The sequence below is a fragment of the Triticum urartu genome, chromosome 3A (assembly GCF_056163025.1).
Source record: "Triticum urartu cultivar PI428250 chromosome 3A, HENAU_Tu73, whole genome shotgun sequence".
In the NCBI taxonomy this organism is placed as follows: domain Eukaryota; kingdom Viridiplantae; phylum Streptophyta; class Magnoliopsida; order Poales; family Poaceae; genus Triticum; species Triticum urartu.
Window position 1 is genome coordinate 16,515,939 of NC_141875.1, and position 24,019 is coordinate 16,539,957.

Below are 24,019 nucleotides of genomic sequence, written 5' to 3' on the forward strand. Positions count from 1 at the left end.
AGCACCGGTTTATGCCACGAACCGGTACTAATGAGAGTGGTGGCAGGATGTTGTCAGACTGGGGCCCCTCCAGCCCCTTTAGTATCGGTTCTTGGCACGAACCGGTACTAAAGGTCGTCCTACATAAACCCTTCTTCCACCCGAGCTCGCTCTGTTCTTCCTCTTTCCCCTCTCCTCTCTGTTCTTCCCCTCTTCCTCTCGAGCTCATCACACATTTTGCCCAAAATTTGTCAAGATTTGAAGGCCCCCATCTATTCAAATGATCACAAAGGTTAGCAACTTTGTCCTTTCATCTCTCATTGCTAGATTAGCTCTTGCAATGCTTTATATAGTGATTAATTTGTGAGTTTAGTAATTTGGGAGGATATATATATATATATATGTGTGTGTGCTAGTATTTGATTTATATGCAAGTTGAGGTCAAAAATAACACTTAGTTTGCATATGTAGGTGTGGTTTACTTAGTGCCTTCTAAATCTCCGTCGTAACCACCGTCGATCGCCCGCACCGTCCCGTCGCCGGCACCACCTTGTGGTGAGCCTCTTGTTCATGAAATTTTATATAAAAATTGATATTTGTGTGATTTGGATATATAGTTACTCGTATAATTATCTTACCCATACTTTGTTTGTTATACATATAGTGCCATGGTTTTGATATCCGTCCCCGTCGGCCCTCGTCCTTGTTATGATTCGGATGTGGTATATATATTCTCTTTTAAAACTAGTTGCATTTCGTGTTTATGACAAATTATGCCCATCAAGTTGACATAGAAATTTTTTCTAGGAGGTATGTGAACCGGAAATTCCAACCGACCCTATTGTCGAGAGGTTAAATTTAGTTGAAAGAGAAAACGAGTACTTGAAAGAAAAATTGAAAAGAATTGAGGGGGAGAAGATGGAATTGGAGTTGCATGTTGCCGATGTCGTCGATGATCACAAGATCAAGATGGAGAAAATGCGCTTGAAGATTAGAAAGATTAGAAAATATGCCATCGATAGTGAGGCTTGGTATCATTATGCTGTTGGATCCATTGTTACCTTAGTTGCGATCTTGATCGTATTTGTTGTTGCATTTAAATGCTTTAGTTAGAGAGTTATTTGTTTGTTGCATTTAAGTGCTGTATGAAATTTATGTATGAACTTGTATTAATTTGGTCTATTCGCTGTTGTGTAATGAAGATGAGCCGGCAATGGATGTACGATGACCGATGCTCTCCCCAGTTCGTTGAGGGCGTGCATACTTTTCTGCTTGCGGCTGAGGCAAACAAGCGGGCGGATGATTTTATGCCTTGTCCATGTGCTCGCTGTAAGAATGGTCACAATTACTCTACGTCAAGAACCATTCACGTTCACCTGTTTAAGTCCGGTTTCATGCCCCACTATAATGTTTGGACCAAGCACGGAGAAAGAGGGGTTATGATGGAAGACAATGAAGAAGAAGAGGACGACGACAGCTATCCTGGCCATGGGTTCCCTGAATACGATGATACAACAATGGGGGAAGAAGCTGAGCCAGTAATGCGGGAAGAAGCTGAGCCGGTAATGCGGGAAGAAGCTGAAGAAGAGGCATCAGATGAGCCCGTTGATGATCTAGGTCGGGCCATTGCCGATGCAAAAAGAAACTGCGCAAGTGATTTGGAGAAGAAAAAGTTGCAGCGCATGTTAGAGGATCACAAAAAAATGTTGTACCCGAATTGCGTAGGTGACAAGAAAAAGCTGGGCACCACACTGGAATTGCTGCAATGGAAGGCAGAGAATGGTGTATCTGATAAGGGATTTGGAAAGTTGCTGGTAATGATAAAGGATATGCTTCTAAAGGACAACGAATTGCCCGAGAGTACGTACGAAGCAAAGAAGGCTGTCTGCCCTCTAGGGTTAGAGGTGCAGAAGATACATGCATGCCCTAATGATTGCATCCTCTACCGCGGTGAGTACGAGGATTTGAACGCTTGCCCGGTATGTGGTGCATTGCGCTATAAGATCAGCCGCGATGACCCTGGTGATGTCGAGGGCGAGCGCCCCAGGAAGAAGATTCCTGCCAGGGTGATGTGGTATGCTCCTATAATACCACGGTTGAAACGTTTGTTCCAAAACAAAGAGCATGCCAAGGCGATGCGATGACACAGAGAAGACCGTAAGAAAGACGGAAAGTTGAGAGTACCCGCTAACAGGTCGCAGTGGAGAAAAATCGAAAGAAAGTACGGGAAGGAGTTTGCAGATGACGCAAGGAGCGTATGGTTTGGTCTAAGCGCAAATGGCATTAATCCTTTTGGGGAGCAGAGCAGCAACCATAGCACCTGGCCTGTGACTCTATGTTTGTATAACCTTCCTCCTTGGTTGTGCATGAAGCGGAAGTTCATTATGATGCCAGTGCTCATCCAAGGCCCTAAGCAACTCGGCAACGACATTGATGTGTACCTAAGGCCATTAGTTAAAGAACTCTTACAACTGTGGAATGGAACAGGTGTACGTGCGTGGGATGAGCACATGGGGGAAGAATTTGACCTAAAGGCGTTGCTGTTCATGACCATCAATGATTGGCCTGCTCTCAGTAACCTTTCAGGACAGACAAACAAGGGATACCGCGCATGCACGCACTGTTTGGACGATACCGACAGTATATATTTGGCTAATTGTAAGAATGTGTACATGGGACATCGTCGATTTCTTCCGAGCAGGCATCCCATAAGAAAGAAAGGCAAGCATTTCAAAGGTGAGGCGGATCACCGGACGAAGTCTCGCCACCGTACTGGTGCTGATGTACATGATATGGTCAAGGATTTGAAGGTGGTCTTTGGAAAGGGTCCTGGTGGACAACCTGTTCCGAATGACGCTGACGGACACGCACCCATGTGGAAGAAGAAATCTATATTTTGGGACCTGCCCTATTGGAAAGACCTAGAGGTCCGCTCCGCAATCGACGTGATGCACGTGACGAAGAATCTTTGTGTGCCCCTGCTTGGCTTCTTGGGCGTGTATGGGAAGACAAAAGATACACCTGAGGCACGAGAGGACCAGCAACGTATGCACAGAAAAGACGGCATACATCAGGGTCATGCAAGCTACGCTCTTACCAAAAAAGAGAAGGAAATCTTCTTTGAATGCCTACTCAGTACTAAGGTACCGTCTGGCTTCTCGTCGAATATAAAGGGAATAATAAACATGGCAGAGAAAAAATTCCAGAACCTAAAGTCTCATGACTGCCACATGATTATGACACAACTGCTTCCGGTTGCATTGAGGGGGCTTCTACCGGAAAACGTTCGATTAGCCATTGTGAAGCTATGTGCATTTCTCAATGCAATCTCTCAGAAGGTAATCGATCTAGAAATCATACCAAGGTTAGAGAATGATTTGGTGCAATGTCTTGTCAGTTTCGAGTTGGTGTTCCCACCATCCTTCTTCAACATCATGACGCACGTCCTAGTTCACCTATGCGAAGAGATTAACGTTTTGGGTCCTGTATTTCTACACAATATGTTCCCCTTTGAGAGGTTCATGGGAGTCTTAAAGAAATATGTTCATAACCGTGCTAGGCCAGAAGGAAGCATCTCCAAGGGCCGTCAAAATGAGGAGGTCATTGAGTTTTGTATTGACTTTATTCCTGACCTTAAGCCGATTGGTGTTCCTGAATCGCGGCATAAGGGCAGACTGGATGGAAAAGGCACACTAGGAGGGGAACAAATAATATGTATGAACGGACATTCTCTCACTGAAGCACACTACACAGTTCTACAGAATTCCGCCTTGGTGGCTCCGTATATGGATGAACACAAGAATTTGCTACGCTCCAAACACCCGGAGCGGTCTGATGACTGGATTACACGTGAACAAATCAGGAGTTTCGCCAGCTGGTTGCAGACACGTACCATGCATGACACCTCTATTGAAAATGACCTGTACTTGCTGTCCCAGTTACCATCTTCGAATATAATGACTTTTAAAGGGTACAAGATAAATGGTAATACATTTTACACGATCGCCTAAGATAAGAAGAGCACCAACCAAAACAGTGGTGTCCGCTTTGATGCAGAAACTAAGATGGGAAAGGAAACATATTATGGTTATATATAGGAAATATGGGAACTTGACTATCGACATGGTTTGAAGGTCCCTTTGTTTCGGTGCAAATGGGTCAATATGACACGAGGCGGGGTAACGGAAGACCCGCAGTACAGAATGACAACAGTGAATCTCAACAATCTTGCGTATGCAGACGAACCATTCGTCCTAGCCAATGATGTGGCACAGATTTTCTATGTGAAGGACATATCTACCAAGCCAAGAAAAAGAAAAGATAAGGAAGCGAATGCATCGTACGATGAGTCAAAGCGGCACATAGTTCTTTCTGGGAAGAGTAACATCGTGGGAGTGGATGACAAGACAGACAAGTCAGAAGATTATGAAAAGTTTGATGAAATTGCTCCATTCACAGTGAATATTGACCCGAGCATCCCGTTAAATGATGAAGATTTTCCATGGTTACGGCGCAAAGGGACACACGCGAAGAAAAAGTTTCACACCCAAAGATCTGGGATGTGATCGGCTTCACTATCATCACTTTCTTCTGTGTTTCACACCCAGAAGGGAATCTCTATAATAGTTAGGGTGGTTAATTATGTGTTTTGGCATTTGAAACGCGAAGAAATTTTATGTGCAAACAAATTCTTTCATGCCTTTACTGATTTTTAAAGTTAAGTTATTCACAAACTAGTGATTCACACTAATTTCAAATAATTCAAAATTTAAACTATTCAAATTTGAAAACTACGGGCACTAACAGAAAGTTTGTAATTTTTTGTACCTAAAGCAAAAATATTCACAAAGAAACTCTAAATACACAAAAAAAACAACTCAAAAATAAATAAAGCAAAAAAAATAAAAAAAAATGCCTGCCTACTAGGCCAAAGCGGCCGGCATACGACTAGAAACCCAACCTGTTGTTGGGCCAGGATGTAGGCCCGCAAAGGCCCAGTAGGCCAATAGGACAGCACAGAACATGTAGGCCCAGAAGGCCTGCTTTGGAGAGGAGCTCGAGAGAGCTACCGCACGGGGGTTTATAAACCAGTGCGGTCGCCCCTCGGCTAGCGAGGTGGGACTAAACTTGCCGCACCGCACCTGCGCCAGCGCACCCTCTTTAGTACCGGGTCGTGGCACCAACCGGTACTAAAGGGGGGGCCTTTAGTACCGGTTGGAGTGTCCACCCGGTACTAAAGGGGGTCGCTTCCCGCCGCTTGGCCTGGCCAAAACAGGCCTTTAGTACCGGTTGGTGGCTCCAACCGGTACTAAAGGCCCCTCATATATAAACAACACTTACAAAAATTTCAGTTTCTCATCTACTTCTTCTCCTCTGCACCGTCGCCCGCCGCGCCCCCCGTACGTCTCCATCCCTCGTCGCCGCCCCCGTCGCCGCCCCGTCCCCGTCGTCGCCGCCCCGCCGTCCCCGTCCCCGTCGTCCCCGTCGTCACCGCCGCCCCGTCCCGGCCCGTCCTGCGTCGTCCCCGTCCCCGTCATCGTCGCCCCGTCCCTGTCCCCGTCGTCGTCATCCCCGTCGTCGCCGCGCCCGTCGCCGTCCCCCGTCGCCTCTCGCCTCGCCGGTGAGCGTGCGCACACACACATACATTTTTTGTTTTTTAGTTATACAAATAGTTAGAAATTTTTCTGTTTTTTAGAAATTGTTAGAAATTTTTCTGTTTTTTAAAAATAGTTAGAAATGTTAGAATTGTTAGAATAGTTAGAAATGTTAGAATTGTTAGAAATGTTAGAATTGTTAGAAATTTTTCTGTTTTTTAGAAATAGTTAGAAATGTTAGAATTGTTAGAAATTTTTCTTTTTTTAGTTATAGAAATAGTTATAAAAAAGTTAGAATTGTTAGAAATTTTTCTGTTTTTTAGTTATAGAAATAGTTATAAAAAAGTTAGAATTTTTTAGTTCTAGAAATATTAGAAATGTTATAGAAATGTTAGAAATTTTAGTTATCAAAATCCAATCATTAAAAAAATGTTACTTTTTGCGGGCATATAGCTAGTATTTGTTCTCGACGATGACCGGCCCGCATCCTCGCCGTCGACCCGTCCGCGACGATGTCTGACTGACCCATGTCCGGGACTGGGCTCCGCCAGGCTGGCACTGGGAGGTGCTGCCTGGAGGGGCACGCCGCTTGATGAGGAACCCGGCCCCGGGTCCCGTCGTCGATCCTGATCTCATTTGGTGGTGTTCGCGTGGGCCAGTTTCGGTGCGGAGGGAGCCGACCCCGCCGGAGGTGGTACGTCGCCGTGTCAGGGAGGAGGATGAGCACGTCCATTGCTACATGGTTGCGTTAGAGGGCCGCAGGTTCTCCAATACCTGGCAGTTTCTAATTCAGGGATCTCACTTCAGCTATGATCCTGTGAGGGTTCCTTCTCTTTGGGTGTCCACCGCCCGCACCGCAGGAACCACGAGTGTCCTAGATTCTTCTGTAGTATTCGATCTTTATTAGCTACCTAGCCAGTGATGTACTCGATATATAATATTCAAGACAATGTATTCGAGATTATATATTATTCGAGACGATGTATTCGAGATTATATCTATCATTCGAGACGATGTATTCGAGATTATATCTATTATTCGAGACGATGTATTCGAGATTATATCTATTATTCGAGACGATGTATTCGAGATTATATCTATTATTCGAGACGATGTAATTTGAATACTAAATTGTTTTATATTTCTTTTGGCATAGTTAAATAAAAGCTATGGCGGACAATACCAACAGAGAGGGAGAACAGACCATGTTCGATATAATACGCGGGCCAGATGATGATCAGAATGAAGAAGATTATGACGGCTCCGAATTTCTAAACAACACCGGAGAGGGTGATATGATATTCGATCGCGACGACCGAATTGATGAAGTCATGAACTACGATTATGACAACACCGGAGATGTATATATATTTATATAAGCAGGCATCTGGTGATCATCACATGTTTTAAATGAGTTGAAGATATATTAACGAATCGATCTTTCTTCTTTCAGCCATCCGGATCGAGCAAATCTTCAGGCAACAGGACGAAACGAGGCCCGAACAAAAAGTTGAAGGAGGGCGTAAAGTATAATATCGAGGCAATCAAACCTAATGGCGAACCATTAGCGCCTAAGAAGATTGCGGACAAGTTCGTTCGTCAGTGCGCAGTTCTTGTGAAGGACCAACTCCCGATCTCCCTTCAAGAATGGAGAAAGCCAGCAAAGCCACGTCCAGATCTTACTTTTGTCGACGACAGACAAAAAAAGTCTGCTTTGGGATACTCTCATGGAACATTTCACCCTACCAGATCATTTCACAGAAGCAGATGTGCAGAAAGTCAAGGACGCTGCTCTTAGAAAGATGGCGGTTGCATTCAAGAACCACAAGAATCGTGAATGGGACAAGTACGTCAAGGGAGGAAGGAAGACTCCAGTATTCGAGGGAACACTAGTGAATCAAAGTGCTCATTGGGACGATTTCGTGAAATTCAAGGATTCAGAATTATCTAAGGAACGGTCAAGAATAAACAAGGCCAATGCCGCAAAAAAGGATAAGTTTCATAAGCTGGGGCCAGGTGGCTATGCGGTGGGAATGCCTAAGTGGGATAAGTCTGAGAAAGAGATGCTGGATGCAAGTGTCACTCCAGAAACATTGAGCTGGCCCCCCAGGTCCAGGACTTGGTTCTATGCGCATGGGGGGAGGGGGGGAGTTGGACCCGAAGACAGGCAAAGTTTCCTAGAAGGCATGTCTGGACGGAGCCGAAGATAAGCTACTTGTTGCAATAGAAGAGGCTCGATCCGGGTTGTTCGATCCCAACAGAGAGAACGACGAGCTTACGCGTGCCCTGGGAAATCCTGAACACCTGGGAAGAACACGAGGCATGGGTGCTATTCTGTGGTATGAGGGGTTTTCGGACTAGAACGCCGACTACAGAACCCGTGCGAGAAAGAAGATTGCGGAGGAGAAGATGAGGAAGATGGAGGAGGAGCAGAGGAAGCTCGACTATGAACGCCTTGAAGGCCTAGAATCAGCGCACGCGGACTTGGCAATCAAATTCCAGCGGCAGCAGGAGCATATCGACTCACTTAGCCAGTAAAGGGGGTCTCAGCAGCTGCAGCAGCTAGCGGATGATCCAGCATTGGATACCATCGCCCCATCCATGCCGAGAAGCAGCGTGGGTTCCGCCCCGTTTGACGCAATGCTGGATAGATAACCTGTGGATGATATCGCGGAGAACACTAACTGCGAGCTACACTTCAAAATTAAGAACATATCCTTGAAGGTGGCGGACGGCGTTGCTTATACAAATTCCCTCGATGCAACCTTCCATTGCAACCCGATTCCAGCAGGCTATGCTCGTGTCGTGGTTGATGAGGTGGTGGACCAATATTCGGGGCTAGAGCTTGACATTCCTGGAGGTGACGAGGAGCACACACTCGGAGATGCCAAATATCGTATCATCCTATGGAGAAAGGATTGCATCATCTTTCGAAGGCCACCGACACCGCGTCACCCGACTCCTCATCGAAGTCCGCCACCGAGTCAGCAGACTCCCGCTCCTCCAAGTCCACCAACGCGTGAGGCCACTCCTCCTCCTCCAAGTCCGGCAAAGTGTCAGGCCACTCCTCCTCCAAGTCCGACACAGCGTCAGACGTCCACTCCTCCTCCAAGTCCGGCACAACCTCAGGCCACTGCAAGTCCGGCACAGCTTGAGGCCACTCCTCCTCGTCCAACTCAGCCCCGTTAGCCGTCTCCGCCGCCTCAGCAATCGCAGAAGAGACACCCCGCAGCTATGGTGCGTAGCGGTACGAGTCGAGGTCATAGTACAGGAAGTACAGGCGGAGGCAAGCGATATAAATATGGTCCAAACCTCACTACTCCTCTTCCTGAGAGGGCTTACGACAGGACCGAGGAGCAAACCAATGCCATAGTGTGGGCAGAAGTCGACGCCCATTTTGGACCGAAACCGCCACCGCCGCCAAGGGAGGAAGTGCCTGTGGAAGTAGTTGACCACTTCATTCGTATGGCTCAACCACCAGCTCCTAAGCCTGTTGACACAGACTATGAGCGCCACATCAGGAAGTTACATCGACAACGTCTACAGAAAAAGGCGAGCTCGAGCTCGAGCAAACAACAAGCAGCTGTCAAAAAATGCGGGAAAACCGTTGCCCAGCTGGGAGAACAGGCGGCGCAATCGATCCCCCCGCTTGTTGTGCCACCAACAACACGTGATAATACGCGCGCCCAATATTACTGTGGCCAAACAGTTTACGTTCCCGAGGTGGGCGATGTGGTAATAACCCAGGAGCATATAATGCAGGCTGAAACTCTCAAAATCATTGTTGGACAACTCCTCGAGATCGAGGACATGCCTGTGCTTACAGAGGAGGAAATAAAACAGAAATATGCCCGGGGCCAACCTTTGGTCAAGCCAGAAGAGGTCAAGAAGCTCCCAACGAGAATGTATGAATTGCATCAATGGTACATGGACATTACCAAGAGATCCGATCGAGAGTGCCTCCTGGTGCAAGTCAAGAAGGATCATTACTATCATGATAAACCTGTGACCGTTGAGTATTCTGAACTATTTCAGTTATACAATCAAGACGCACTCGACAAATCTATCGTCAGTTGCTATTGTCTGTAAGTGATTTCTTTCTGTAATTTAAGTCTCAAGCTAGCTGTAGTGATCCTTTTGATCAATCATTACCTGTAACTATCCTCACTATATTCTTTTCTGTGGTATTATGCAGGATGAAGATGTATGAAATGAGAAAAGGTGGACGCTATGTCATTGGGTTCATTGACCCAAACATTGTTAATGAATACACATGGACAATAAACAAGCATCATGAAAAGTAGGTAGAGGACAGCATGCTAGAGTTCTTGAAGCGCCTCAAATACAATGAAGATATACTACTTCCTTACAACTTCCAGTGAGTCACACTTTCTTGTACTACGAATTCTCTGTTTTTGCCTACTAGCTAGCTACATGTTTTTGCTTACATATGCCCGCTTAATTAAGACATGCAAACGTGTGTGCATGCATATTTCACTGGATCTTGTGTATCATTAAAGTTGACGCTAGAACAGTTCAAATAGTGGACTCACTACTCAAAGCAAATAGTGACTATAACATCTTGTTTGGGATAGTCAACAGGTAATTTCAATCATTATTAACTATATATCTCGGCCTATTTAGTTCGTCATTTCATGATATGAACTATTTAATAACCCCTTTATTCATTTTCTTTGTCGGCGGGCAGGGCTTGGACAAGGTTCATCAGCGTCACGGAAGGCGAATGGAAACGACAGCTGAAATGATTTCGACCCAAGGTAAGTAATTAAGTAGTACTAGCTAGCTAGCTAGCTGCCATCTCTTTAATTATCATGCTTGATTAATTATTATCTGATCAAATTAAATTCCATTCTCGTAATAAAGGTCCTGAAGCAGGTGCATGGGACTAATCTGTGTGCATTCTGCGTTTGCGAGAACATTCGCATGATGGCGTTCGAAAGGAGCAGATCTCAAAGACAGGAATGGGTACGCTTGTCAGAACACTATTCACAATTTTTACACCATTATCGATATCTAGTCACACAACTAATACACATGCATATTGATCTCCTTCTTAACAGTTCAAAGAGGTGCGGGACAAGCTCCTAGAAACGGAGCGCGTAGAAGCACTTCAAGAGGAAATAGCGGGATTTTTGCTCGACCAGGTCATAAATCCGAAGGGAGAATACTATTACCCGCTACCGCCCCCATCGACCAGGTCATGAACCACTTCCAATTGTCATCGTGCTCCGAAGGCACCAATTAGGCTAATGCCACTGGCTCCGAAGGCAATATGCATAACGTGTACAATGTGTAGTATCGTAAATATCAGCAAACGAAAAAGAATTAAAATGGAAAACACAAAATTAAATGAAAAAGAAATCATAAAACCAAAACCCCCCCAAACATTTTAGTACCGGTTGGTGTTACCAACTGGTACTAAAGGGCTCCCGGCCCCCGGAGCTGGCTCGTGCCGCGTGGTTGCCCTTTACCACCGGTTCGTGCTGAACCGGTACTAAAGGGAGGGGGGGAGGGGGGGGGGGGGGCTTTAGTGACCACACTTTAGTGCCGGTTATGGAACCGGCACTAAAGGGCCTTACGAACCGGTGCTATTGCCCGGTTCTGCACTAGTGTGTTGAACTTTGGATATCTGTTTATGAGATACCTTTGAGAGTGGAAGATTATTTCATAGAGCCCGCCCTTGTTCTTCCGTGAGTCAGTTTCATGTAGATCTAGAGTCGAGCCTTTTATGCATGGTTTACAAAATAGTTACTCTGGTGTCGTGATTATCTTCAAGTGCTCCATGGTGGTCCAAAGAGCAGTCTCCTTGATGGGCCACCAATCATTGGGGAGTCGCATTTGAGCTTGCGGATTCATGCATCATCATCCTCCATGGCCCCCTCACCTTCTAGTTTTTTCCTCGCGGGCGGAGCGCAAAGATGAAAGGTGCAATATCGACTTTAGCCTTGTTTCCATCGAGCCAAGGTGACTCCAAAAGTTTGCCAATGGAGGTCATCATTGAAACATAGAACAAGGCCACTACTCATCACAAGGCTTCTCCGTACCAACCCACATCTTTGTTGGATCTTTTCGTTCCTACCACGGCCATGTTAGATGGAATTTTTGGATTTCTTTCACCCGAAATTTTCAAATGAATGTTGAATTCAAATTTCTTTTGCTTCAAAACATAATATGTTTAAGCCTTTCCTTACAAAACGTTGTTCCTGTTGGAATGGTCAGCCCGTATTTCCTTTCATCGGAAGCTTGTGGGTTCTAACCACCCCTCCCGCTTAGTGCTAGAATTTTTGTTCTAAACTCAAAAACACTTTAAAAGACCAGTTGAAAAAAATGGCGATTCGATCCTGCGACTCCGTGGAGCTACAACAACTGCCTTACGACAATGCTAAAGGTTGTCTTTTTGTTTGTCAAGGCATACGATCGCTATTTGACACTGGTTAAATGTTTAAATTCAAAAAAAAATTGGAAGGTGTTCAAATTTTTGCTGGGTAATGGAAAGGCCTGCTTTCTACCGGTTTCTGAAAATCTCAGTCGAGATTAAAACTCCGGATGCATAGAGGTTTCAAACAAAAGCGCGATGCTGGACAAACGACAGCTATATGTGCACGATGGCAAATGCATCCAGAACGTCACACAAATATAGGAGTGGCCGACGTTTAAAATGCCAAGCAAAGATAATCAAGTACAAATAAATAACACAGTTTTTCAGACTTTGTGAGCGCAGAATAATTAGGTAAGTATCATATACGAATATAGAGTACAGATATAAGAAAATAACGGGAAGGAATGGAAGAACTAGGTAGGATTTCTTTTCAGAGTCAAAAGAATTTGAAACCTAGCTGGTACCTTTTTAGAGTCAAGAGACTTAGAAAGCTAGGTGGGATTTTTTTTTTCTGATGATTGGGGAAATTTGGAGGTTGGTATTGGGTGCAAACCCACGTTGGATCCATGGCAGACCGCCGTCCCGACGTGCGTGCGCCGCACGGGCGGACGCTGCCCATCGTCGTGTCTGGGCAGCCGATCATGGCCATAAGAAGAGTCAACCACGAGCATTGACGCTCTACGATGCTGGCGTGTAATACCCGTGTGTTACTTAAGAATAATTAAAATGCATTAGAATTAATTTTTTCTTAATATCAGTCTTCTAAGAGCTCTAACATGCTAGTATTTGTTAACAGTTTTGGATTGACTAATATCTTACAATCCGTGCATGCTAATCACTAGTAGACTTTTCCCTACATAAGTTAGCTTAGAAGATGGAGGAGTACTACATTTGCTTTAGTCCCGTGCATTTACATGCATGCATCAATGGCATGCACCGAATCCATTGTGCCTACTCGATGCACTGCATGCATGTAGCATTCATCTAGTCACCTAGTTGCCTTAATGCATGTACGAGTAGCCTGCCGATTAGCTCAGTAAGGCTAGTCATAGTGGGAGTAACTTAGCTAGTAACATAGCACACTTCGAGAAAATTCTGCTTATGTGGCAAGTAATTAATGAGAAGTGGTAACATAATATGTTACTGTAACATAACGCTTTCCAAGACAAGATGAGTCTACGAGCTAATAAATGAAGTCATCTATGATACTACTAGTATGTTACTTTGCATTATGAAGGTAGTAACTTAGACTAGTGTCATATGCATGACACTAGTCTAAGTTACTCCCCACTATGACCAGCCTAAGGTTAGCTGCATTTTCTTCTCTCGATAGGCCAGCTAGCTCTTGTACTGCACTGTACTACCGTCTAGGGCAGTAGATATTTTTGAATGCGGTGATGAGAAGGCTTGTTGCATGGCTACGTGCCTCCTCGCTGGACTCTGACATGTACGTGTCATTTGCTCTAGTTAGAAACTCATGCATGCATAGAACAGTGGATGAACTGAGACTAGTCACAGTGAAGAGTAACATACACTAGTAACATACACATAGAGAGTGGCCTTTTGGCACATGGGAGCGCGCGCTCCTGATTTTTAAAATGTGTTTTAAACATATTTTGAAATGTCAAAAAAATTCAAACAAAAACTTGACGCTTACATATCGATATTTTACATGTTCACAAAGTCGTTTCGCCAAAACTGATAACTTATGCGTCGCGTGTGAAAAAGACAACATCCAGTCTTAAAAAATAATTTTCACAGGACGCCATTTTGTCCTTTTTACACAAGCCACAAAAAATATCGGTTTTTCTCCAAAACTTGACGTGCACACATATGATGTCGAGATGTATGCGCCAAAGTTTTGTTTGAATTTTTTTTTACATTTTAAAATACATTTTTCACGTGCAGGAGCGCGCTCCTAGGAGCACCAACGGATTTCCCCATACACATATCCCTAGACTATGTTACTACCGTCACAGTGCGTAGTAACATAAGTGTGGTAACATGCAGAGATTTATTTATTACGTTATAGACTCATATTGTATTGGGACATGTGATGTTACAGTAACTAGCTAAGTTACTACAACTACTTCTCTCCTCATTAACTCATTGCCACATAAGCAAATTTGTTGAGTTGGATTCAATGTTACTGCTGAAGTTACTCCCACTGTGGCTAGTCTGAAGTAGCTAGTAGATGAACCCAAGGGACACCAAGCAATAAATACGTTCACAAGGAGCTGGTTACTTTTGGCCAGTATATAAAGCGACCAGGTGCTGTAGTGTAGGACCCCAGACAAGATCGCCTACCAGAGATAGAAGCAGTGTCGTTCGTGCTGGTAGCAGCCGTGCGGTAGGCCGGAGCTGTCGATCAGGCAAGTAGCAGTTCCTTTGTTTATATTCTGTTGCTGTGCTTGGTCCTGTGACTTGTACTTTGTTACATTGATCTAGAGATATACCGCTGCTAGTATTTCTTTTACTAGCTACTGTACCGTGATATATGAGTTCTTCTGCAATTGCTCTCTGTTCGTTGGCCACGGTGCTGTTGAAAAGAAATATGTTTCGGTAAGCAAGTAATCGTCGTGATTATTTGGACTTACGCGGAGACATGAGGATTATTACATAAGCTTCATAATATCACTGACCTCCTTATTTTCATATTCACATATTGTCTATATTGGTGTCACGGCTGCAAACGTATTGTACCGGTCACAGTTCATGTATGAAACTGTTTGAGTTCTCTGCTGGGGGCGACACTTGTTCCGAACAGGGTATCGGTGATGGATCCTTGGGAAAGACCCATACTAGTAAGTCAAGTTGTTGCACCTCAGGGGACCAAAGGACTCTGCTCTTATGGAACCCACGTGGTTTTGGTCGAGACAGTCAATGTCGGAGTACCCCTCTTAAGAGTGTAAAAGTGTGAAATTTCACCCCTGTGACTCCCGAGTTGGGAAGCTTGCTGGTCACGTGTGATGCGAATATTTTCCTTATACACTGTCGTAAATATTTCCAGTATTTCCGTCGAACTCTGTTCGATATTATCTTTTAATTCAGCCTTTTGTACTACTTTATTTTTCGCCGCTAAATCTTTCCATTGTTGCGGTATCATTTCCTTGAAATTGAATTATACAGTTGTGATATCCGTAACACTTTCTCCTTTCGTACTCTTGAATAAATGCTACTTGCTGGGTATGAATCATCATACTCGCCCTTGCTTAATTTCTATTTGTTGCAGCCCAAAATGGTAACGATCCTAAGCATGGCTTTGAGCAGTAGGCGTAGCACGCGCCGGGAGGGAATAAATTAAAGTACTTTATTTTCAGCAAGAGCTATGTATCCCCAGAATAAAGAGTGCATGCTATATATATGTGTATTATGGTGAAATGTCTTAGTTTAGGCCTCACACGTTTATAAGCTTTTGTTTATAAACGCGTGGTGGTTGCTACGTCCGAGCCGTGTTTTGGGGCGTGACATGGCGTGCCTGGTGTCCTGGTGCGGGCGTGCGACTGCTCATGGTGTCCACTGACAGCCGGACATGACCACAGATCATCGGTGCTCTAAACTTGCGCATGACTGTGCAACTGCAAATTCACTTACCTCTATTGTTGGGACCTACTGATTGGCCACGGGCATCTTTGACCATCGAGATTGAACCGCCAGACTATAGGAGAGATCAGAGATGCAACCGACGGCCGGGGAGAAGCAACAATGCAATATGGCGATTGAGAGAAGGATATGTATGCGCTATCACCGCTATACTACCAATTTTGCATGAGTTGATTGCGTACGAGATTATGATAGAGTACATGGGATGATTGGAAATCTACAATCACTAACTTAAATGGGCATACATATGGACCGCCGTTTGGGCTTATTTTATCGGATATAATCCGATTTCTTTCCTCGGATAATCCACAAAAAATAGCGGATAATCCACATCTGCAGGATACTAGGGATACCATATTCGCTGGATATCCGATTGATCGAAATCCGTATCCGCATCCATATCCAGCGGATTCACATAATTGCATATCGTATCCTGAAAAACGGATGTTGATGCGGATTCGGGAGCTCACTCGCGCGGGGAGCTCGCCGGGATCCACGAGCTCACTCACGCGGCGCCATCCGTTAGAGGAGATTTCGATGGGGAGGAAACGAAAAAAGGAAGCGGGGTGGGTGACCGAGTGGATAGAGAGGATGGAAGGGCGTGGGCGGGTGAAGAGGAAAGGAGGGAGTAGACGAGGTTGTTCAGTCGGTCTAGTAAACTTCCGAATGATTGTTTTCTGCCAACTTGGCATTGACACATGCTCTAAGATTAGTGCAGAGCATCTGACGGCACCTAAACAGTTCAGGTTGAAAGTCAAAATTATTGATTCCGCTAATTAAAGAGCCTGTTGAAGTTTCTTTTTTTTCAACCAAAATTCTATAAATTAGGAAGGACATAAAAAATCCTTTGAAGCTGTTCTAATATTAGAGATATAATATACTCCCCCGTCCCAAATTGTAGGTTGTTTTACCTTTTCTAGACGCAAACATCTATGCATCTAGAAAAGTCAAAACGACCTACAATTTGCAACGGAGGGGTTAGAAATGGTACGTGCAGCAGTAGACATCAGTATCACACAAGAGTAAAATGTATTTGTGGTCACTGTATTTGTTGTGTACGCTCACTTTCATCACTGTACTCAAGAATACGATCACTACATACATGTTGTGCTGATTATACGGTCACTATTACGCTGCATTTTACTCATCGCACAAAGACAAAAAATGAAACAAACTGAATCAATTAAGCCCTGGGCGAACGCCCAGGCAAGGAAGGCAGCAAACAAACCGGCCAGTAGTTGGATCGGAGAACGCTAGCTAGAAATTAGACAAAAAAACAATCAAACAGTAGAATTGATATGTAAAATCATGGCATCGGTGGTCGAATTGAAGCATCATAGACGGATGATTTCCTAACCAAATACTGGCGGGTTTCCACCAGGGTGTTGGTTCCTGGTCGTCTCCGATCCCTCCGGAATCTGAGGCTTGTCGGCCAGTGTTGATTCCTCGTCGTCTCCCTCCAGCATCTGAAGCTTGTCGGCCAGGGTCTTGGCACCCTTGAGCGAGAGGACGAGCCAGACGTAGGAGAGAAACTCACCACCTTCACCCAAGCTCTTAGCGTGCAGGTAGCCCCTGCACATGCTGGCGGAGTAGAAGAGCATGCCCAGCCACACCCGGTACATCACCCTCCAGCGCGTGGACGGCGGTTCAATTTTCAGCAGCTCCTTTGCAAGACTGCATGCATTGGGGATGTGGAAATGTTCCCCTTTCAGCAGCCCGTCGTCGATGATCTTGGTCAGGTCCTCTTTACTGAGCAGCTTGCCTCTGTTACCTACCATGGCGCGGTCCAACAAGAACTCGAATTCATCCTTGGCTTCACTGACCAGGTACTGCCTGCTGCCGGTGAGCAGCATGTCCGGGTGGAAATTAAGCAGCCGAGCCATGTAGCTGGATATTGCTTCTGTGCACTTGATGCGAAGCCAGTGTGAGTCTCCCTCGCCGTCGGCGGGAGGAGGACCTTCCATGCGGAAGCAGAGGTCAGTGGCGATGTGCCAAACGAGGACGCTCCTGTCGAACGACCCGCGCAGGGCTCCCCGTACCTTGGGGCCGCACACCTTCTGCAGCTCCTCACTTAGAGCCCAGTTGGCCGCTCCCGGGCTTCTCTGCTGCATTATCTCGGCACCTGCCCCAACATCCTCCGCCGGCAGCACAGCGGTGCCTGATTCGTCTTGCACCGTGAAGACCCTGTAATTGGCAAGGTCGCGGCCCTGTGCATCCACCAGATCTGCAAGGACCATCTCCAACACATTCTTGTACAATCTGTAGTCTTGACGGACGCCTTGGCACTCGAAGTACTCCTTGCAGCCCATGCGGGCAGCGCACTTGACCAGCCACCCAACCTTATGCCTCCGCCGGAGAACCGCGTCCACGAGGTTGTAGCGTGGTACCATCTCGCACAAGGACGGGACACTCTTTGCAGACATGGCCCGGTGCAGTAGCTGGCGGATGAACACCGCAAAAACATCCAGCGCGGCGGTGAGGCACAGGAGGACGTATGTGATCTTCACATCCGTGCGGTTGTACCCATCCTTGTCGCCCGTCGCAAACAGCGTGAGGGCGGCGATGTGCAGGATCGGCACCACCAGCACATGGTAAACCAGGTATGGGCCAGTGAAAACCAAATTACCTCTGGTATATATGAGCCCATACGCACCACGCAGCCAGCGCTTCATATCGTTTTCCGCCTTGGTGCTCAGAGGCCGAAGAACATCCTGCACATTTCGAGCTCTGCCTCGCTGTACAAGGTCATCGGCAGCAGCTGACAGCGACATATCCGAGAGCACCATATAGGCTTTCTCTTCATCCGACAAGTCCACAAAATACTCCTCGCCCGCCGCCAGCTCCGGCTGCTTCTTGTCGCCGGACTTGGTGGTGAAGCAGTTGTACCAATCGGAGAACAAAAGATCGTCCAAGTACACCGCCAATCTTGTACGCTTCTTTGTTCCTTGTATCGGCGCTGACACAGACGTCAATCTTTTAATACTGGCTTTCTTGAGGGCCCATGGCTTCTCACTGAAACTGACGACCCCAAGGACGAAGAGCAGGATCGCTGATGCCAATAGCTTCCAGTCGCTGTAGTTAGGCCACGACTTGTAGAAGGCGTACATGGCAACCGCGACCTGAGACACTAGGGTCACGGTGTGCTTTACCCACAGCTCGTTGTCTTCGATGGTGTTGGCAGTCAGCTCCTGCTGCCCGCCGAGATGGATGAGCAGGACAGGAGCCCATAGGACCTCCAGGATCTTCGCCTTGTTGTGCACAATGCCATCACAGCTACTGCTGCCGCTGGTCGCCCTGACGTGACGGTTGAAGAGGGTAGCCAGCGCATAGATGGCCAGAGCATCGCTGCTAATGTATGCAAGCCGTATGCATAGCCTGAAGTAGCGCCGGACGGTGTACTTGCGCATGGGGGCAGCCACCAGCAGAAACCATTGAATGCCGAGGCTGCCGAGGACGAGGATGCGCAGCTGCCACTCGTCCCACCATCCCACAGCAGAACTCCACACATCCAACATCTCTCTCTCTCTCTCTCTCTCTCTCTGTGTGTGTGTGTGTGTGTGTGTGTGTGTGTGTGTGTGTGTGTGTGTGTGTGTTTCGGCAAGCAAGGGCACAGGTCTAGTAGTCTGCAATGGTCGCGGCTTCCACCCACGATTAGTAGTACGATTAACTTAGTGCTTGTTCGGATGTTCGATACACATATACTCCTGTTTAGGAACCTTTTAGCTTTACTAAAGGCATCATGCACTTTAGTTGTGATGTACTAGTAGCATTTAAAGTTCAAGTTCTAGCTACCATTCTGATTGGGCGCCAATCAAAGGCACAAAGGAAAAGAAGGAAAAGAAAAAGAAAAAAAGAAACGAAAAAGAAAAAGTCGACAGGCTAGCTGTATTGCAGATTTGTTACTATCCCAAGCCTCTAGCCTTGGCGTGTCGATGATGATATTCTAAAGTCTCACGTGTTAGGGCAGCCAAAAATGCTACATCAACAGATGATTATGGAGAAAATAGTACGGACCTATCCCATAATACTAACCCTCCGCCCCCTGATTTTCAAGAATGGGCCCCGCTTCCCACTAATAACCAACTAAAAACAGCCACGTATTCCCAGCCCCGTAAAATCCCGTAACCAATCCGTTGATGTAGCATTGCTATAGGGCAGCCCCCACAATAATGCTACACCTACGTAATTGGTGTACGAAACTTACGTAAATCCATTCATCGCTAATTAACCCCCCCCCCCCCCCCCCTGATTTTCAGGATGGGCCCGGGCGCGTAAGTAATTACCAATAAAAAACTACCAGATCGGATAGTACATAAGACACATAAAAAAGGTTACGTAGGTGTAGCATTGCCCCAGCCCCCATGCATGCACACAGTTATAACCTCTAGGTGCTCTCAGTCAGAAGTTAGCTGTCGGCTGTCGCGTAGATAAAACATGGTGAGTAAAATTCACCTATGGTCTTTAAAGCTAGTAAAGTTGTCGTCTACTCCAAGGTCCTAAAATGCATTTTTAATATAACATATCTTATCCAAGTCTAAACAAGGGTTTACCTGACCTGTTATAAATAGAATCTAATAGATGGAACGTCTCCTCCAACTAAAAGCGTATTGCCCGAAAATTCTAAAATAAATTCAGGATAAATGCGAGCACTAGGACTTAAACCCTGATGGGTTAAGGATACCACTGTCCACCTAACCATTTCAATCATAGGTTGGTTCGCACGCATGCACTTTACTTGTGGTGTACTAGTAGCATTTAAATTTTAAGTTCTAGCTACAATTCTGATTGGGCGCCAATCAAAGGCACAAAGGAAAAGAAGAATAAAAGAAAAAAAATGAAAGAGACAAAGTCGACAGGCTAGCTAGCTGTATTGCAGCTTTGTTACTATCCCAAGCCTCTAACCTTTGCGTGTCCATGATGATCTTCCAAAGTGATATTCCAAATCCTCACGTATCAGGGCAGCCGCCATGCATGCAGTTATAGCCTCTAGTGGTGTCAGTCAGAAGTTAGCTCTTGGCTGTCGCGTAGATAAAACATCGCGAGTAAAATTCACATATATGGTCTTTAAAGCTATGTAAAGGTGTCGTCTAGGTCTCCAGGGTCCTAAAAATGCATTTTTAATTAAGTCTCTGGACTTATAACATGTCTTATCCAAGTCTAAACAAGCGTTTACCTGACCTTTTATACTTTACCTTACTAATAAAGCACGGATTGCTTCTATAGGTGAATTTTATTGTCTGACAGTTTTTTTGTGTATGAATTTTATCGTTTGACAGTTTTTTTGTGAATTTTATCGTCTGACAATTTTTATTCTTCGCCAGAAAAAGATGAGAGAGTTGCTCCTCAGGGTCGAACCGAGGACCTCCACATGCCTAGCCAGCAGGATGGAGCACGTATCTTGTTCTATTACATGGGTGAACCGCATGCCTAGCCACCACTCACAATTAGTAGTACTATTAACTTAGTACATGTCGGATTAACTTGTTCAGATGCTCGATACGGAGTACTACGCATTTAGGAACCCTTTAGCTTTACTAAAGGCATGCACTCTAGTTGTGATGTACCAGTAGCATTTAAATTTCAAGATCTAGCTACAATTCTGATTGGGCGCCAATCAAAGGCACAAAGAAAAAGAGGGAAAAAAAAGGAAAGAGACAAAGTCGAGTTAGCTGTATTGCAGCTTTGTTACTATCCCAAGCCTCTAACCTTTGCGTGTCAGTGATGATATTCCAAATTCTCACGTGTTATTGCAGCCGCCATGCATGCAGTTATACCCTCTAGTGGTGTCAGTCAGAAGTTAGCTCTTGGCTGTCGCCCAGATAAAACATGGCGAGTAAAATTCACCTATATGGTCTTTAAAGCTATGTAAAGGTGTCATCATTTTTAATTACCTCTCTGAAATTACAACGTGTCTTATTGAAGTCTAAACAAGTGTTTAGCTGACCTTTTACTCATCTTTATCTTTACCTATACTAGATCATTGATGGCGCGCGTTGCCGCGCCCGTCTATATAGAATTTTCTTAATCTTAAATATTGAAAGACATTAGTCATGAACTTTAATTAGATTTGCATCTAGTGATCTATTTGTTAGAAATAGAAAATGTATTGGGGTAGTATGGCAGGACATGGTTTTTCTTCGGTCTAACAGGTTTCAATCGGTGCGAGAACACGTGATGGGGTAGATGGTTAAACTAAGCAAAGGAAAGTGTGACCGATCATATTTGGGACTGTAGATTAGTAGTACACAGTGTATACTAATGTTTCTAAAAAAGAATAAGATAAAACTGAAATTTGTTTTCCTTGGCAAAAAGGGAGAACACATACTACAATACAACGTTTTGATATTTTGCAATGGAAACATGTAAAAAAATTTAGTGTGGGGGGAGAAAATACATGATGCACAAAATGTGTTTATCTGATATGTAGCTAACTAATCGATCCTTAAAGCTGCACACCATTATTATTTCTCAGTGTATTGGCCAGTCATAACATGCACATTTTCGGTACTTTGCTTTCATGAATCGAAGAATTAAGAGAATGCACACATAGACATCCAAGAAGAAATCTGACTTGTGCAATTCAGCGAACAAAGGACCAACCAAATCTGAAGCTAATAAAGGAGGCAACGATAGTACAATAAGAAGGAAAGACACATACGATTGAAGATTTGTACAGGAGTGAGAGGGCGTCCCATTACACTGAGGATTAGCCAGAGGTTGCTTCTCACCACGCAAGCACTGGCCACCATGGCACCTGCCCAGCACCGTGTCCGCTCGAGTTGCTGAACAGCCAAAGCGCTCCATGCTCCCACTCGTCCCAGAAACGAGTAAAAACAGTCCTACCTTCAGATTCTTAATCATTCAGATATGTATAACGAAATGTGCGATGCAAATTTGACAAAAGGGTAAAATAAAAACATAGATTAGGGTGCCCAAAACCAATTTCATCTCCAACTCAAAATGACCGATCAGCATGCCAAAATAAAGGTAGACATTCTATGCAAAATCCTTCCGTAAGCGCCCACTGACTGCTGTTAACATAATCTTGGGTATTCTAATTAGATAGGTTTCTGTGCACGTACGTGTTGTGCAGGCGTTGCTCGTCTAGTCCGGCTAGAGTTGATCTTTAGCCGTGTCCTAGTTGTGTACGTAGACATACATGCATGTGTCTAGTTCGTGTTATGATGTTAGGAAAGGAACAGGAGTACTAGTTGCGTTAACTAGGAGAGTCCTGCAGGTGTGCTGATTGGTGTCCTACTAGGAGGTCATATACGAGTAGGTTTAGGCTGAGTTGGGTCGGCAGGTCCTGCATATATATATGTAGCACCTGCGTGAGTTTGTAACCGTGGCAAGAAAAGGAGAAAATATAAAGAGGAATTTTTAGGGTACAAGACGTACCCTTGGCTATCAGTTTTTTTGTCGCGTGTGTTCGTGATTTGATGTGATCGATCCTGTGGGCAGAATTTTAACAATTGGTATCAGAGCTAGGTCGATTTGAAGCCGCGCTTGCCTCGGGGTGGCGACCCGACTAGCGCCTCGGGGCGGGCGATGAAGTCGTTGGTGGTGTTGCAGCGACGAGTAGGGATCAAGCGATCGTTGTTCGGCGGAGTGACATGGAGGGAGACGGCAGGCTGTCGTCTGCAAGGTGGCGGATGGAGATCATTGACGGGAGCGGTGGTGCGGTGATGCGGTGCCGGAAAGTCGTCAAGATCGTCATCCGGGAGTTATAGTCAAGGAGGCGTGCAGGTTAGAACGGTCGGTCGGTCAGTTGGTCATCGTCGTGTCAGACGTCGTCATGTCCAAGTGCTCGTCTCTGTGAGGAGAAGTTGAAGATGAAGCCAAGGTCGTCTATGTGTCTCGACGAGAGGATCAAGTTCAACTATGTGGGGGCGGTAAACCAGTGAAGGTGAGTCTCTTCAATGAGGCCATGTCTCTACATGAGGCTGGAGTGGGTAGTGTAGTCCACAGGGTGGTGTGATCCACAAGGAGTCGGCATGTATCTTGCTAGGGTGGATGGCCAAGTTCACGGGGTGGTGTTTTCCACAGGTTACTAGCGAGGCTGGGTAGTCCAAGATATATTTGAGGTGGTCCGTAAATTCGCCAAGTCAAAATTGAGGGGGAGAATGTTGACAACAATCTAGTCGGCAATTTGACTTGTCGTGGTGCGAGGAGATAAGTCGACATGGTGAATCATCAACGTCAAGATCGAAGAAGCATGGAAGACAAGGTCAAGATTAGAGAGAGATTGTTAACATAATCTTGGGTATTCTAATTAGATAGGTTTCTGTGCATGTACATGTTGTGCAGGCGTTGCTCGTCTAGTCCGGCTAGAGTTGATCTTTAGCCGTGTCCTAGTTGTGTACGTAGACATGCATGCATGTGTCTAGTTCGTGTTATGATGTTAGGAAAGGAACAGGAGTACTAGTTGCGTTAACTAGGAGAG

The 24,019-nt window shown here is 45.4% G+C and overlaps 1 protein-coding gene across 1 annotated transcript; it reads right to left on the reverse strand.

The window, feature by feature from the left end:
* Window positions 1–16,618: 16,618 nt before the first annotated feature.
* On the reverse strand, window positions 16,619–19,209 carry LOC125547661 (uncharacterized). Its single transcript, XM_048711471.2, has one exon. It carries the CDS (start codon window positions 19,089–19,091, stop codon window positions 16,929–16,931), a length of 2,163 nt encoding a protein of 720 aa, XP_048567428.1. The 5' UTR covers window positions 19,092–19,209; the 3' UTR covers window positions 16,619–16,928.
* Window positions 19,210–24,019: the final 4,810 nt, after the last annotated feature.

Excerpts from the sequence above, each read along its gene's own strand:
- LOC125547661 (XM_048711471.2), bottom strand. The coding sequence starts at position 19,091 with ATGTTGGATGTGTGGAGTTCTGCTGTGGGATGGTGGGACGAGTGGCAG.